We start from the raw sequence: 18,602 nt of genomic DNA, 5'->3' as shown, positions 1-18,602 counted from the left end.
TGCTTGTAGACCTAAATGCTGTAGACAATATGACCGTATCCCTTAGCAGACACTGTAGTGGCTGCTGCGGATACCTGGTTTCGGGCTGCAAAGTAGATTTAGCTTACTAGATCTCATGTATGAGCATTGAAGCTGGCAGGGAGGAGAGATAAAGTGCATCAGTATTAGGCTAATGTGCTGTTGGCAGTGACAGGGATCACCGGAGAGGGGAGTTTTCACTCTCCACTCTGGCGTCTGAGATGACAAATGCTACTGTTGACTGCTTCCCCCCCAGTAAAGAGGTGAAGCCGGAAGAGAAATAATGCCGGGATAATCTACCCCCCCCTCCCCCCGTGTACCTGGACAAACCATGATGCAATGCAAGAGATACAAATGCAAACACACTTTTTGCATGCCGTTTAATGTGCTGCTTTTGCATTCAGCCCATACTAATTAGCTTTATTTTGACACTACAATTTTAATTTTTGGGGGGGGGGGGGGGGGGGGGGGATAATTACTGACCCAGGAGAAAGATTAACTCACCTGTACATAAAGAAATGTACAAATCATGACCTGTTGATGGTACTCGGGGACTGGCATTGAGAACCCTTGGGATCAACTATAACACTATGTATACATTTAATATGAATTCATTTGAATTTAGATGTTTTAAAAATATGTGTCCATGACAAACAGGGGCTGGGAAAGGTTAACATAACATCCATTCGCAGGCTGTGGGGGAACACCCCCATCATTCGATGGTCGCCGACCACTGAATGATGTGGAAGGCACACGCACATCGGAGGTTACGTTAGATCTGCATGGACATTCAGCAGGAAGTGGGTGGGCAGCTGCTCGCCCTTGGCACCCACATCATGGGCCGATTTCCATGGGAATGCCCAGCGTTTTCCATGGGAATCGGGTCCCTCTGTGTCTGGCCGCTGGCTGTGTACTGTCTCCGGGGTTCCCACAAATGCCTGTGGGATTAATGACGCTGCTTCCTGCACCCTTGTCAGCGTGGGGCAGATGAATGCTGATAGTTTCGCGGGTAGCTCCTAGTGCATTGGTCAGGCAAAAACACGAGATGCTGATGACGCTGCAGACGGAACCAGAAGTGATGCACCGTGGTTTGGCTCCATGGTAACAGAACTGTTCTGCCATCAGGAGACTTCTTTTTCTGCCGTTACCAATGTTATTTTCAAGTACCCCCAACAGGGCCGCAGCATACTACCAGGTGTAGGTGTACCCCAGGTACCGCTGCACTAGAATAAACTTTCATCCAGCCATCCAACTAGTTGGTTGGTCTGAAAATCTGGTAGTCTATGGGAGCAAATGACAATCAGCAATTTGCTCACATACCCCAAAAAATGGAGAAAAACATTATGGGCGGGATGTACCAAGCAGTTGTGGTACATCCCGCCACACATTGCAGTCATACTAATCGCATATGTATTAACATATGCGATTAGTATCGCAAACGGCACCTCTTGTGATAAAAGCTGCCCTTTGCAGCAGGTATGGGGTGAGTGGGTCCCCATGGCTCTCCCCCCTCCTGCTCAGATGTCTGCAGGGGCTGCCAGGCTACGCCTCCCTGCACCCGGAATAGGTGCAGGGAGGAGGTCACTGGTTTGGGCCGCACAGCAGGATGCTGTCCGGACAGAGGTGAGGGGGGCACGAATCGTCAGGGCACCTGAAAGGAAGTTACAGCTGGCGTAACCCCCCCCCGTGCGGCGAAACCCCGGTGGTGGGGCTTTTCTGCATATGAAAATGCGGTAAAAACCCAGATAACATGGGTTTTACCGCATTTTTAGTTTAGTACATCCCACCCTCAGGCAAATTGTTTAAATCCAACAGATTCACCTACAGAACCTTATCTGAACCAGTTTGTCCATTTTCAGATTTTAGGGGCAAATAACAAGTTACATTTGCTCCCATAAAGTACAGGATTTATATTGCATCCAAGGAACTTGTGGGATGGTAGTTGTCTAGTATACGGCCAGAATTTCTCATCCATCCATCCATCATGATTTTTTGAATACCACCAATTAGCTCCAACAGATGTAGCACAGCATAGAATGTCAGCCCTTATAACAAGTCTGGTTAGTAAGGCAGCACATTATATACTCTCCTGTAGCTGCACACAACACAACAGAGCATGCTGGAGCCGCCTGCACAGGGAGAGCATGGTATTAGGAGCTGCTGAAGTGACTCTGAAACACAGATCACTACAGACTGCTGTCATTTCCAGCAGGCGTGACAGAGAGAGTGCAGTCAGAGTGGCAGCAGCTCATGCATGCCTGTCACTGTACTGTACAAGTCTGGCTGACGCCCACAGACCCTCCAGGAAGTATTGTGTGTCAGTTACGCAAACAGTGTGTGAGCTACCTTCCATATGGGATCAAACCCTAGTGACACCACTAGCCCGCACACGGAGATCCGTTCTCATGTACTGATTACAGTGACAGATAGAGAGATGTTACTGTAGTATTAGATATGATCAGTCCGGTGGCAGCACTGCACACCGCATCCTCCCGGGCCTTGCCTCCGCGTGCAGACTAGTAGAACTGGGGAGCCCGGACCCGGCCACAGAGCACATGGGGGCGTGACCTGCGGGATAACAACTCCATCAGCGTCACCCTGCTCACATACCGGGGCTGAGTATAGAGCGACGCGTCTTTACACGCCCCGCCCACTCCCACAGCCCCCGCCCCTCGGCGAGTGCACCGTAGAGCCGCCGCTGGCCGGAGTTGTGGTTCGCTGCCCGGGAGCAGGCTGAGAGGACGCCGCAGGCGGGATACGAGCGGCGCAGCCTGGAAGGATCGGCAGAGCAGCCGCGGCCGAGCCTCGCACGTTACTTCCCCGCGCTGATTCCTGGCTGAGAGCGGCGGTCGCATAGCGGGAGTCCCGGAGCTCTGCTTGGAGGGGGAGCTGCTCCGCTGTGCCCGGCGGCGGCGGTGGCTGTAACTTTCCCGCTGTGTGCGCTCCCCATGGAGGGGAAGTTGGCGCTGCCGCGGTGTGAGCTGCGGGGCCGGTGCATGTGACAGCCGGGTGCAGGTGTGACTGAGGAGAGCTGTGACCCCCGGGAGGCGGCGGAGCTGGGGCTGCGGGGGATCATGAAGCTGAGCCGGCAGATCACGGTACTGGGAAGCGCTATCTTCTGCGTGGTGATCTTCTCCCTCTACCTGATGCTGGACCGGGGGCAGTTTGACCAACCTAAGAGCCCGCACAGAGAGGGGACCTTCCCTAAGGTGAGAGGCGACTGTGTGTTACCCCCATATACTGCCTGCTGCCCTGTGCCCGGCATGCCAGCCCCGCTCCTGCCCCAGCCTGGCCGCTCTCCTGTTGCAGAACAGGACATGCTGAAACTAGAGCAGTAGCTGCTGATTATATGTCCGGTGTCCGGCTGCTGCGGGCTGTGTGTGTGACACAGGATGGGGTGTGCAGTATGTAGTGTGTGTGTGCCTGAACTTTTCCTTAGTTCTGCCATGTATAGAGCTGTCCTGTGTGTATGTGTAAGAGTGGGCGCTAGGGGGCTGCTGTGTGCGGTGTGTCATCCTGATTACCGCTTACATGCAGGGAAATGCCCCCTCTGCTACTTACTAGCCAATGCTTTTCACTGTTAAAACCGCTATACTGTACTGTGCCAGCATTTGGGGGGGGGTCACTTGTGCTAATGTTTCCAGCTCCACTATACTCTGGGTTTAGCTGAAAGAGGATTAGAGGTGCAGGAATATTAAAGGACCATTGTAGTTTTTGTAATGCCAGCTGCTAACATTGCCATATCTGATATACCCTCCATAATTACCTACCTGAGCGCAAGCATGCCAATGAAAGAAGCAGGAGGGCATAGACTTGGGCCAGGCAGGATAAGGTGTTTGGTATGCATTACATTGCCTGGGTTTGTAAATCATTGATGGATGCTTAGCACCTCATTACAAAGTTAATTTAAAAAAAACTTTGCTTAGTAGGTTTTAAAACGGCTACTAACTTAATGCGATCAACCTATAAGAAAACATCAAATTTATAAATGATTGCATGTTTCTATAAGCAAATCTGCTCAGAAAGAAGTATTAATAACTAATTTACCAAAATAATCAGATTATTTTAAGTGTGTATTGCTATTAGTGCTGGCATGCATTTATTTGTAACCAATGTATGAATACTGATTAGAAAATGTCATTGACCTTTCTGGGCCACCAGTAAGGGTTAAACTGTTGTTTTAAAGAACTTTTACTCACATTGTTGCTGTTGGCTACTGGGTCTAGTAACCTTCTGATCTTGTGTCCTGATTGGCTAGAAATGGTCTGGAGTAGACACCTTCTTTGTTATTGGTCCGGTTTTGACAGCTATAAACTGGCAGAACAAGCTGTTACGTTACTCAAGACTTTCATCACCACCATAACCTAGATATTAGTAGATATTTCCTCTATTACACAGTGAAACTGTCGATCCAGGTCTCTGACCCTGGTCTATTGCAGGGACGGATACTAGGAGTTTGAGATCCGGATCGACCCTTTCACACAGAAAAAGGACCTGTGTTGTTAATGAAATTCCCTGGTGGAACTGCTTCACCCGGGATTTAAATTTTCTGTGAGAAAGGAGTTTTGGTAAACCGTGTCATAAGGATATCTGCCTCCATGAATTCCTGCATGACCCTTAGTGACATTATCACTAATAAGTGATAGTTGCGTAAAAGATTATCTGAATTTGGTGACACTTTGTACCACGATCTATGGCATCAGCCTTTCATAGTACATGCTGTTATACATTTTTACCAGTTACTACCTAATTTTCGAAAAAAAGGGGGTGGAAAAGTTAAAGTAAATAAGTATGTTCTAAGTAAAGGTCCTGTGTTTGATAACCCTGAAATTGTTAGAACACCGCTCTAAAAAACATAATAAGACTTAAATAGAGTATAGTTTTAATTGTGGGTATCCCAGGTTGGGGTCCAGTGTCCTGTGACCACATGATCTAATAAATACAGGCAGTATAGTGTTCCTTCTAGGAACTAGGGCGGGCAGGGCGTCGCTGCACGGGGGCAGCGTATGGGGGGCGGACCGGGCCTGCCGACACTGTTTTGGGCGGTCCCGGGCCGCCAACGTCACAAAAGGGGCATGCCCGGATCGCGCTGTGATGAAAAGGGGCTGCCCCCCGGCAGCGTCAAGAAAAGGGCGGGCCCGGCCGCCGGCATCACTGAAGGGGGCGGACCCGGCCACCCGGAAGGCTCTACACTACCGGGGAAGCGCCGGGCATCGCTATCTACAGCGGCACTAGGCTTCCCCGGTCACACCAGAGGGGACAGCGGCACTGTAATCTATAAATGATCAAATGCATTTAAGCTTTCAGCTCATCGCCAAGGGACCCCATTTCACTGCAAGTCCTACTCTAAAGGTGCTCATACACGGTGCATTTTGCAGGTGCGATGCTCGCTCCCGTGCACATCCCATTGCACAGTTCAAAAAGTATGTGCTGCACACCTAACTACCTTATGGCTTTAAAAGTAAGACCAACACAGCATATGAATTAGTATTAAAGGGGCAGCAGTCACAGATTTCAGATAAATGAGCTTATCTGGGGTGCATGAGAAAGCTATGATCACAGAATGTTTAATTAAAAATTAACCCACATATATACATACACCGCATTCGCCATTCCTACGAATGGTGTGCAAACATCACGCGCCATTCCCAGGTTGGGGTGCAGTGGCCTGTGACCACATGCTCTAATAAATACAGATACAGGGAGCTCAACACTCGCCATAATAAACTAACTCCCCTAAATATAAAAATAATCAAATTAACAAAGGGGTTTTAGTTCATGAATTGATCAATCCCATTAACTTGCAGTCCATCGCCAATGTATGCCGTTTCACTGCAAGTCCTGTATATCCATGGATCTGCAGATATATATTGACGGACAGATCGGGCAGTTTATACTTCATACACGCTGCCTGATCCGTTGTGATTGATATCAAAACTGGGCAGGCAAATTTGCATGCGCCAGCCCTATGAGCTGTCAATCACCGGAGGCTCCTGCTGCGGCTGTACATGGCAGTCGGACACACAGAATGAATCGCCTATATATCTTTAAATATATCTAGCATCGGCTGTGTTGCACAGCTAATGCAATATCTGTGACAGGTTTTGTCGTTGTCGATGGTACACACTGGCCAATGGTCCATCGATATATCGGCCAATCAATTGAAAGGCTGATCTATCGGCCCGTGTGGAAGTATTATGCTCTGAGTAGCAGTTTGTGGCCTCAGGAAGCCTTGTTACATTGCAGTTTATGTTGTGCTCGTACATTTTAATATGAAATAAAAAAAACTTTTTTTATATAGATAACATTTTCCTTTGAGAATATGGAACGTATACGGTCTGCCTTCCTTTATGCTGATCCTTAGCATGCATTGTATTTTTTTTTATTTTTTGAAGCTAGAAGTATCACGTGCTTACATTAGCAGATAATGTTACACTTTACATGCAGGAAGTGCACTTTGTGCCTCTGCTACTCTGTTGCCTTTCTACCCTGACATCTGATCTCCGCTCACTTAAATGTTGATCTGTAAATGGAGTTTTGGTTTCAGGGTGTGTGAGCACCTGTGTCTTGACAGGAGCTCCAGGAGCTGCTCAGCTACACTGTTTACCTTACAGTATAATACCACTTTTACACCAGAACTGCCAGGTTGCACCAGGGTTTCTGGACTCTGATGCAACCCAGCAGTACTTTGCTTTTACACTCGAACGGACGACACCAGGGCTTGGAGATGACATCATATTCAAGCAGGGCTTGACAAATTTTTCTAAAATCTAGGAGCCAGAACAAAAGTGTAGGAGCCAGACAAACTAAATTGCCCCCAAAAAATAAAAAGACTGAAAACTAGGCCCTTAGTCATAACCCACACTGATATTGTACAGAATGGCATTGTATTATACACAGTAATACATGATCAAATAATGCATAGTCACATTTACCACAGGTATGAATGTTACATCATGTGTACTGTATCTGTATTACTGTAGATGTAACACACTAGGTGATTCATCGCGCCCTCCGGGCGCTCTTCACACCGTCGTGAGGGGCTTTGCTCCATTAGAAGTAGAAATATGTGAGAGTGATATATAGTGTAATTAGCTGAATAATGTACTGCCATGAGACAGAAACCCTGCTGTGTTTACTACTTTTGCACACCTATTATGGCACCCACCATCCCATGGTGGGAGAGGGGTTGGTGGTGTAGTAGTATGGGGTGGTGGAATGGTACTTTGGGTCCTGTACAGTGGTGGTCAGCGACAGCAGGTCAGTGAGAGGTGTGTTTGAAGCGGGGTTGTTGGTGGTGTAGTGGTATGGGGTGCTGGGTCCCATAAGGCTGCTAAAGTAGTAAATACAGCACGTACTTGGCTGAGATGGAAACCCTGCTGTGTTTACTACTTTAGCACACCTATTATGGCCCCCACTACCCCATGGTGGGAGAGGGGTTGGTGGTGTAGTGGTATGGGGTGGTGGGATGGTACTTAGGGTCTTGTACAGTGGTGGTTTGCGGCAGCAGGCTAGTGAGAGTGTGGTAAGGGAGGAGAGGTGTGTTTGAAGCGGCGTTGTTGGAGGTGTAGTGGTATGGGGTGGTGGGTGCCATAAGGCTGCTAAAGTAATAAATGCAGCACATAGTGGCCTAAGATGGAAACCCTGGTGTGTTGACTACTTTTGCACACTTATTATGGCACCCACCATCCCATGGTGGCAGAGGCGTTGGTGGTGTAGTGGTATGTGGTGGTGGGATGCGAGTTAGGGTCCTGTACAGTGGTGGTCAGCGGCAGCAGGTTAGTGAGAGTGCGGAAAGGGAGGAGAGGTATGTTTGAAGTGGCGTTGTTGGTGGTGTAGTGGTATGGGGTGCTGGTGCAATAACGGTGCTAAAGTGGTAAATGCAGCACGTACTTGGCTGAGAGGGAAACCCTGGTGTGTTTATACTTTAGCACAGCTATTATGGCCACCACTACCCCATGAGGGGGGGGGGGGGGGAGAGACATTGGTGGTGTAGTAGTATGGGGTGGTGGGATGGTACTTAGGGTCCTGTACAGTGGTGGTTAGCGGCAGCAGGGGTGGGAGTGCGGTAAGGGAGGAGAGGTGTGTTAGAAGTGGTGTTGTTGGTGGTGTAGTGGTATGTGGTGGTGGGATGGGAGTGAGGGTCCTGTACAGTGGTAGTCAGCGGCAGCAGGGCTGAGAGTGCGGTAAGGGAGGAGAGGTGTGTTAGATGCGGGGTTGGTGGTGTAGTGGTAAGGGGAGTTGGGTGCCACTGCTAAAGTAGTAAATGCTGCAGGTACTGGGCCTGTTTACTACGTTAGCACACCTATTATGGTACCCAGCACCCCATGGTGGGAGAGGGGTTGGTGGTGTAGTGGTATGGGGTGGTGGGATGGTAGTTAGGGTCCTGTACAGTGGTGGTCAGCGGCAGCAGGGGTGAGAGTGCGGTAAGGGAGCAGAGGTGTGTTAGATGCGGGGTTGGTGGTGTAGTGGTAAGGGGAGTTGGGTGCCACTGCTAAAGTAGTAAATGCTGCATGTACTGGGGCTGTTTACTACTTTAGCACACCTATTATGGCACCCAGCACCCCATGGTGGGAGAGGGGTTGTAGTGATATGGGGTGGTGGGATGGTAGTTAGGGAGCTGAACAGTGGTGGTCAGCGTTAGCAGGGGTGACAGTGGGTTGGTACTTACGGTGTGTAGAGTGGTGGTCAGCGGCAGCAGGTCATCCAGAGTGCGGTGTGAGCAGGGGCTGGAGGGTGGCGCTGGGCGACTTGATGTTCAGGACAGCGTCGGGCAGTGGCAGCTGTGAGGCGGCAGATGGCGGTGCTCCGCGTCAGATGTGTGCTGCGGTGTAGCTGGCAGCGTCTGGCGGTGCACTGTGAGTACCTGCACCTGCGATCCTGGCGGCTGTGGGCGGGCAGTGTGTGCGGAGGCAGCCTCACATCTCGGCTGTGCTCTCCGTCTGCAGATCCGTCCGGGTGTGGGGGGATGCTGCTTTGGACGGTGGGTAATGTGGGCGGAGGCGGGCGGTGCACTGTGTTTACCTTCACCTGCGATCCAGGCGGGTGTGGGCGGGCAGTGCGTGCGTAGGCAGCCTCTGGATGTGCTCTCCGTATCCAGACCCGTCCGGGTGTGGGGGGATGCGGCTTTGGACGGCGGGTAATGTGGGCGGAGTCAGGTAGCTAGGTTGGCCGGACATAGAGTTCTGGCCAAGTGGGGGTGGGGGGGGTGCGTCCTCGGATGGAGGGCAGTAAGGTGCGTGTATTGTGGGCGGAGCCATGGCCGTGTATCGGTGCTGGGAGGGGCAGTGTGGGCGGCAGAGAGGAGAAGTTGCGAAGTGAAGGGGGTGGGGTTGGGGGCGTGCTGTGCACCCGTGGGGCGGGGGGGTGGGGGTGTTTGTGCTGAGGGGGTGTAAATCTTGGTTGGTGGGCGGTGACTTGCTGGAGCTAGCTGGTGTAGAAGCCAGGGCAGTGTATGACGTTGCCCAGGTCTGTGTGTATGTGGAGCCCCGCCCACCGTTAGAGACTGTGGGTTTGAGTGACAGATCTGGCTAAATATATAAGAGATGAGGGCTGACAGTGACAGTGCAGAGTTGTAGCATACAGCAAGGAGATTACCTCACAGCTCATGGAGGCAGAGTACAGGGCTATGTGACACATTGCAGGACAGTTATCTTCCTTCAGATTGGGCCACACAAGTTCAACCTACCCTGCATTCCCAGGGCCGTATACACTACAGGGAGCTGGGGGGGTTGGGTTGTCACGGACGGTGTACCACAGACAGCACACAATGCAGGAGCTTACCTCACAGCTCATGGAGGCAGAGTACAGGGCTATGTGACACATACCAGGACAGGCACCGGACAGAACCTGGGCTGCAGACAGGATGGGAACACATGCACACGGAGCACAAGATAGACTCCTGCATGCACACTGACTGTGAGCTGTCAGCTGATTGGAGCAGTGCAGGAGCTGGAGCAGTGACAGTATTACTGACAGCAGCTCCTGCGCCGACACCCGCGGCGCTCAGCTATATGGACGGGGGGAGGGGATTCAAATAGCTGATGCAGACGGTGTGCTGCCCCAGCCAGTAATACTTGCAATTAACAGGAGGGCAGAAGGAGCTGCTCGGACACCAGCTCCTGCGCTCTGACACCCGCAGGACTAGCTAGTAGCTATGCGGGCAGGGGAGCGGGATTCAACTAGGTGGCCACAGCACACAATGCAGGAGCTGGAGCAGTGACTATTACTGACACCAGCTCCTGCGCCGACACCCGCGGCACTCAGCTATACGGACAGGGAGGAGAGGGATTCAAATAGCTGCCCACTGCACTCAGCGCGGGAGCTGGAGCAGCTCCTGCGCTAACACCCCTGTGAGGGATGGAGGTATGTGGGTGGGTTGGTTGGGGGGGAGGGGGGAGGGAGACACAGAGCTGATCACCAGGGAGAGAAGGTGCGTGTGACATGGACACTGCTATCCGCGGGTATGTCACGTGGCTTAGGCAGGAGCAGGGACACATTGCCGCTGCGTCCTATGACCTCAATAGGCGGCAGGCCTCACCTCTCAGAATCTAGTCGCCAGACAACAAAATCTGGTCGCCGTGGCGACCTGGCCCCCGGGGTTTGTCGAGCCCTGTATTCAAGCATCTGGAAACCCAACAGCTGGGACCTCTGCGATGCTGACCAACATGCTGGGGGCAAGCCCAGCATCTGGGAAAGCTGCTGGGCTGCCCCCACACTCTGTGTTCTCAGCTTCGTTCTGTGAGGTGAATGGATGCCACACGCAGGCATCCATTCACCTCCTCCTAGCCTCCGTTGCTGTCTGCCATAGTACAGCAGTAGACAGCAGAGGCAGAACGCGGCCCCTGCCCAACCTCCGCACTGACTGCAGGATGCTGCGGTCTGGAGGTATGGGCTCCCCTATTGGTGGAAATGGATCCCCGGGTTGGATGACCCAGGTCACCCATTTACACGGCCCCTGCCCTGTGTCTGACCATGAGCATTTACCTGGTCTGACACCCAGGGAACAGGGCCTGGGTTATTATAGTGTTTTTTTTTTTTGTTTTTTTTTTACCCCACTTACACCAAGCTCTCTCTCCCTCCTCAGATTGTTGTGCAGGACAACAGCTATACCATTTGCACAACAGGCTCTAAAGTTTCTTAACGTATCAACAGGAGACTGATTATATTGAGTCATTGTTGCTACATTTTTCTGAGCTTTACTAGTTTCAGTAACTTCATTTTCAACATATGTATTCTCCATATTAGCGTGTACTTATTGCATATGTATTCAATTATTGATTTTATGTGGTCAAAGCATTGACTTTTTTTTTTTTTTGTTCTTGGTGACTGCAGTGCAGGTGCAGCTGCTTGCCTGAACCTGTCAGTAATATAACCAGTTATTCCACGTTTTACTTTTTCTTGTCCAAATAATTCTCAGATTCTTAGCATAGAATCCTATGCTGCAAAAACTTCCTCTAGCTTTTGGAAAGTATTACTTGAAAAGAGCTGATAAAATCCCACATTATAAATATTATGTGTAAGTTTATGCCCGACCAAACTTAAGGGGCGACTGTTCTCTGGTGAGAACACTGGCGCTGCTTGGCGATATTACTAAATTTATCGAGAATGCTGGATATTAATTGCCGCCGATAGCACAGCGCATCGCTATCACTATGGCACTAACACACGGAGCGATGTAGGGACATTTTCTAAATGATCTAGTTAGAACGCTTAGAAAAATACCTTGAATCGACCCGTGTGTAGTCCTCATTAGTTTGCCTAAAATAATGAGTGCGTTTCTAATTAACTAAAGCTCGCCAAACACCTAAATATTTGTTTGGCTGGTTTAAACATAAATCTGGCAATATATGGGAGAAAATGGCAAATGATTTGCACACAAACACTGAAAAACAGACACACATGGTCAATCACAGAATCACACAAATTAGGTAAATCCATTTGAATTAACCATTTTGTCTCTGTCTCTATTTTTGTTAGTTTTATGACATTTTTGAGCAAATGATAAAAATGTCACCAGACTTTTGTACCAACCAAATTGGACAATAAATCTTTAGTTACATGGTCATCTTAAGTCTGTGCAAAATGTTGACTGATCTACATTTTTCTGGTTGGCACATCTTTATCGCACATTTGCCTTCCAGGGACTGCCATGTTTGGCCATGTGGAAGTGTCATACGCATTCATAGACTGATAGTGATAGGCTATTATGTCATGCACAACGGTAGAGGTAGGCTGCTAACAACAGTGTGAAGGAACAAAGTGTTTGTAACTACTTTGGTGAAAATTGACTTTTACTTCATCCGTTCCTTTGGAAAACACACTGTCCCTTTCTTTCCCTGTGCCATCCTGTAGTGTGATGATTAGCCGCTTCAGCCATAGGGATTTTATATTCCATTGATTCCTTCAGGTCCCGGTGACCAGTGGTGATGTGGAGCGCTGACATGGTGGCAGCTGATGTTTTGCATGTCTCTGGTGGTGAAATCCGGGACCAGCATGCTGGGAATGTGGATCTCACATTATGATGTCACACTAGTTTGCTTGCTGTGAATCTTTATCTCCTTGAAAAGTCACATGACGATGGTGTTGCATGTCATCTCTACACTTGAAAAATTTGTCTTTGCATAACTTCAGTTTTTAGAGTTTTGGATATCAGAGACTCAACCTCTGGATTGCAGTGTGTGTGTTTTTTATTTCTTGGAGGATGATTCAGTTGTAGGAGTATAGCTCCTTTCTAATTTTGTTATGGGTGACCTGTCCTAAGGCTGCACTTATCGCGGGTTTCTGCTCACACCTTCCTGAGAGTAGTAGAGCTTTGGGACTGTTTGCGAGTACTTGGCGTATCTTAAATGCAACATGCCCAGCACTTGGCACAGAAGTGGTTACTGTGGTTAATCTTGTGCAAGAATAATGCCGAATTACAACCAGCCTTGAAACAAATTATTTAATAGCTCTCGTGCTGTTCAGAAGGAAGCAATAAACAATTTATTTATTAAGTTTCTTATATAGCACACACATTCCGCAGCGTTTTACAGAGAATATCTGAACATTCACATCAGTCCCTGCCCCAGTGTAGCTTACAAGCTATATTCTCTACCACATGTACACTCACACACAGACATTCTAGGGTTAATTTGTTTGGAGCCAATTAACCTACCAGTATATTTTTTGGATTGTGGGTGGAAACGGAAGTGCCCGGAGGAAACCCACGCAAGTACGGGGAGACTATACAAACTCCGCACAGTTAGAGCCATGTTGGGAATCAAACCCATGACCTCAGTGCTGTGAGGCAGTAATGCTAACCATTACACCATACTGCCGCACATTTACTATAATGCGAACAGCAGCTTGCATTGGTCTTTTTTAATGTCACATGCCCCCCTTTTCTCAAAAGTTTAAAGTTTTTGGGTGAAAGCTATTACACAAACAAAATAAACTAGGGCTCATATTAATGTTTTAAAACCTTTACCCCCCAAAAAATACTACCTCCAGCAACAATGTTTAATCAAAGATTATCTAGAGCCAGGTGAGTGGCTGAAAATGCAGTTGGCATACTTTTACTTAGCAACAGGTTTATGGTTTTTCGTATTGTCATTAATCTTTGTCGGGATTATATAAACTTTGTGGTTATGGACAGTTGTGTACTGCACATCACTTGGCATACAGATAGCAGAAATGGTTAACATTGACAAACTGTTTTACATCAAGATCTTAACCCAACAAAGGTTTGTGCTAAGATGGTTCCAAGGCTGCTCCCCACCCAACAGAAAGATAATCAAAAGCGATCTTAGTAAAGCTATTTTGAAATAATTCATACATATTTCATACATATTTGCATTTTTTTTCAATATCTTATCAGTGTTAAAAAATAAAAAAAGGGATCTTCTAGTATGATCATGAGACAAAACGCCAGTCCATGCACTGAAAGACACCATCATCACCAAGAGTGAAGAAAGCATGTCAAAGCAATCCAAATTCAAAGCAATGTTAACGGTTTTCTTTAATATCTTGTTTGTTATTGTGGTAGACTGGGTACCAGAAGTTGATCAACACTTGTACAAAAATATTATAGACACTTTGTAGAAAAGAATGGGAAGAAAGAGGCCAGAGCAGTGGAACCATGGTTTCATTTTACATAAGGGACAATGCACTGCAGATTTCAGCCAAAGTACGAATGGCAGTGCTAGAACACCATCCAAACTCCCCAGACTTAGCACTGTCTCTCTTATTTTCCCTAAAGTCAAATCTGTACTCAAGAGCCGGTTTTGCATCAGTTACTGAAGTAAAAGAAGAAAATGACTGAGCTGTTGAGACAGCTGACAGATAATGAGCTACAGTATGACTTTAACATGCTTTAGCTGGGTACAGAAACTAGTCTTATAATTTTACAAATAAGAAATACATATATATTTTTAGTTCCCAGCTAGAATGCCGGTACACCATAGCCGTAATGTCAGGGCCAGCGGCTGTCCATGGCCGAACATAGCAACACTTGAATTGCTACATCAGGCACCATCTATTGGCCACTGGAGCGCAAAACACTTGCATTCGTAAATTTATATTTTTATGAAGAGTCCATTATTGGTCTACTATTATTGTTATTGAAGTTATGATAGATTATGTTGGGTTAATGAAAATACAGTACATATGATACCTCAGTATGTTAACTTAGCAAAGAAAGCAGCTCTTTTAAAATGAGGTAAATTTTTTCAATATTACGCTGATTTAACCTATATACAGGTCGGGTATCCCGTATCCGGGCATCCCGTATCCGAATTATTCCAAAAACCGTGGTTTTTTGGAATAATTCAATTTTTTTTTTTGTTTCTCCCCCCCCCCCCCCCCCTAACCCTCTTTTAATACTTACCAAGTCCTCCGGCGTCCACGGCAGGCCTTCAGCATCCTCTCCGGCGTCTCCAGCGGTCCCAGGAGTGCTTTGCGCGAGTGTGCGCGCTCCCCGGTGGCGTCACCGGCGCGCCTGGGAACTTGCGCAAAGCACTCCTGGGACCGCCGGAGACGGTGCTGGTGGACGCCGGAGGACTCCATGGACGCCGTGGGACCATCGGGGACCCACCAGGGGCAGGTAAGCATGACAAAAAAAAAATTATTCCAAAAACCGGAATATTCCCTTATCCGGAATGCTCGTGGTCCCGAGCATTTCGGATAAGGGATACTCAACCTGTACTACTGTGTGTTTTTTTTTTTTTTTTTTGGGATCGGTAGTGATTCCAATCCTTTTGATTTACTGGATTCTTATTGTTTGACCCATTTATTCTAGCAATTATTTGATTCGTTCACGAGGAATACTTGTTACATATTTTTGATACTGGCACAGATTAGTAAAGGTGAACGTACCACTTTGCCAGGCCAGTCTTTATGCTGGATTTCCAGATTTTGATTTCTGGTAAGGTAGAAAAAAAAAAAAAATGACTGAAAATATTCGATATTAAATCTCCCATTCCTTTAAAAAAAAAATGTATACAGTGTTGCTAGAATAAAGAGCGACCAATGGTGCGTTCACAATTTATCATGTACACTGAACAAGCGCCGGCTCAGGACACGCCTCCGTGGACATCACTTGCCCAGCATTATTCTGTGTACGGGCGGCAGTGAAAAATGACCACAAGCTGGTTTGTACCCGGGTTGGAGACGGGTTTTAAAGTCCAGGTGCGACCTGACTATTTGGTCTAAAAGCAGTATTCTAAAAATGTATCAAACTTCAGTTTTAAAGCAGTAGTCCACAATTTTTTGTAGTTTATTTGATCTGAGCGTACGTTGGGAGATTTGTATTCATTTTAAGAGATCACACCCTTTTAACTTCTGTAACACCTTGTTACCCCCTATTGACACAACTTGTAGCACCTTTCCTCTGCACATTACTTACCTTCACATGTTGAAGTCTTGGTATCTCCTAAGCAGCAACTTCTAATGAGATGTAACATTGATCCTGTGTCTTAAAGCTCCCACAGCGCAGTGATACTCTGGCAGTGATTCCTGGAGCAGTTGATCGATTTGCTGTCAGACTGTCCTCACTGACTGGGTTTCATTATATTTACCACTATATTTATTGGGGTGAGCATGTGACGAGCCCTCCTCTTCCACAGCCACAATGTAATTCAAAACCAGTATACAGGGTTCTGGGGATGCTACTGTATTATCTTTGTTGTGATGTCTCCAGTTCCCTTGTATCTGCCCTGCTTCCTGCTGGCCATGATCTTGCAGGCTGTTTGTAAGGTGATTTTGTAAAGGGTTAATGGTTCTGTGGTCCTCTCCTATCCCCCTTGATATGCGGTTTGTGCATTGCAAAAGAGGGAAAACCACTAAAGGGTGCCTTTTTAATATAATTCAAGGTGTATATATTAAGATTGTAAGCCGTTTGTTTCATTCTGCACTTTGCTGTAGCTTGCCAGAATAATTTTACTTGGATACATTCAGTAATCTTACATGTGCCAGGAATCTAGTCTAGCTGCTTACTAATGCTTGCTGAGAATATCTCCAGATGTGTTCTGTCTCCAGCTCAATTTCTCTCTCCGCCAGGAGATGCCTCCTGATCTACTGCCGCCCATGTAGATCACTCTCTCAAATGGTTTAAGTGCGTGTTGTGCTGCATGCTAATGAGCGTGATGTGAATTCGTAAATAATCTGCAATGATGGATCTGTGCTTTCTGTTTATCTGTTTCTATTGGAAAGCAAATTGCCTAGAAATAAAATTATATCTATTGCTGAATTTTATTAAACTCTAGAATAGGTATTTTATTTGTTTAATCCAGTCTTGCAATTTAAAATTGTAAATATAAACCTTAATGTAGTGGGTTAAATTAAAATTGTGGGCAAATTTTAAATATTTTAGTTTTTGGGTAGGATTAAGTAGTATATGTTTTAATATGATGATGTTGCTTATATCTGCTCCCTTTAATGCAGTGGTTTCCACAAACGGTCCAATCAGAACATTGGCTAGTCTCTATCTATATAATGACTTTTATATTTGTAATCTGCTAGGAAAGTTTTCATTCAACCGCCATGGTTTTTATTAACCTGTTGCTTATTTTTTTTTGTTTTATGCATAAAGGATAATTGCAGCAACATCTTTAAAATCCTAATTTAAAAAATAAAAATAAAAATTGTGTATGGTTGTTATACGTTATTTCCGTATTCTAATGTATGACTTATACTGTTTGTACTTTTGTTGTTGTTGTTGTTGTTTTAGTAGAACTATTTTGAAAAAAATTTAATTAACCTATTTCGAAACTCATCTTATTGATATATCTGTTCATTATATATTAAAGTCCTATATGGGTTATTGTAAATGGAATTTTCATTAATTTGAAGCAGCGTTGGTAAGAATGCGGCCTATTAGTTGTGTTGAATACTGGTTCATCCCTCAAAACGGACGTCTCTACTGCACATAGACTAAAAAGTAAATTTTAGATGTACATGACCATAACTACATTCAGTCTAGCCTCCCTTCACCCATGATACTGTACGACAGAAATGAGCGATGGCATTATAGGTCATGTAGCATTAATAGGAAAAAAGAGGGAGGTTGGTGTATTTGCGCTGCTTAATATACGGTTTGCAGGATTATACTCCAAACAACCAATCAATGTGCAGAAATGAATGAAACGGACTCACTGCCTTAATCCGTACAAATTTTATAGTTAAAAAAGCATCAATTTCTACACAAATACATTGCATATAAAAACAGCAAAAAATACAAAAAAATATATATATATAATTATAAAAAATACACACAAGAACAATAAAATAATTGTAATAATATCTGTAATAATTTTTGTACTGAGAGTACAGAGCTCAAGTTCTATATAGAACAATAGTAGGACAGGTAAATTGGGACACTCCGCTGAAGATTAGCGCTGATATTAGAAGCCAGATAGTTGTTAGGCATTTAGTAGAAGATTCTGGTATCCATGATAAAATAGTAAATTTCATGAATCAGTTGGTAATCAGTATATTTATACAATGAACAGTCCACAGTCTTTTTAGCATGTAAAGTAACACGCCTATAGAATGAAACTTAAGACCGGACTCCAAGTGTATGCTGATAAATAATTAATTAGGAAGCTTGCATAGGGTCAAAGGAATTGATCTCACCCCGCTTGTATCAGTGCATTTGTAGACTCACTCCGTTTGTAGAGAGGAGAAGGAATAAAGCCGGTAACTTTCCTCTGTGGGTCACCTCAGTGCCGGCAATAAGCGGGTCCTTTCTCCAGAATAATGCAAGCTTGCAGCGGTGTGAGTGCGCTGACAGAGCGATCAGCTGCTGGGAGCCTGGAACTAGTAGTGCGCCGGGACGCTGTAGATGCAGCGTGTTAATGTATACCGGCGTTCAGCTCTCAGCGGTCGGCGGTCAGCTGTAGAGAATCAGCTGGAAGCAGTTAGCGGTGTGTCCCAATGTCCTAGTGTGACGTCAACGCGTTTCGTCTCCTTTCGTAACGTGGAGACTTTCTCAAGGCATGTAGCATTAATGTTGAGGAGGCATCCTACTGTTTGTGTGACAGCACATTGTTGTAAGGTGCATAACCGTGTTCTGCCGCCATTTATAGTAAAATGGCATGTAGCTATTG

The 18,602-nt window shown here is 46.4% G+C and overlaps 1 protein-coding gene across 1 annotated transcript in view; it reads left to right on the top strand.

Annotated features, from left to right (window-relative positions):
• Positions 1-2,607: 2,607 nt before the first annotated feature.
• The window catches only part of MAN2A1 (mannosidase alpha class 2A member 1), a 151,543-nt gene continuing 135,548 nt past the window's right edge, over positions 2,608-18,602 (top strand). Inside the window, exon 1 of the mRNA XM_083151681.1 lies at positions 2,608-3,227. Coding sequence (XP_083007807.1) covers positions 3,093-3,227 — 135 coding nt within the window. The 5' untranslated portion in view covers positions 2,608-3,092. The remainder of the gene's footprint in view (positions 3,228-18,602) is intronic.

This window comes from Crinia signifera, chromosome 1 (genome assembly GCF_055691185.1).
Source record: "Crinia signifera chromosome 1, ASM5569118v1, whole genome shotgun sequence".
Lineage (NCBI taxonomy): Eukaryota > Metazoa > Chordata > Amphibia > Anura > Myobatrachidae > Crinia > Crinia signifera.
Note: the sequence above shows the minus strand (reverse complement) of the source record. Positions and strands in the feature narration are given on the sequence as shown.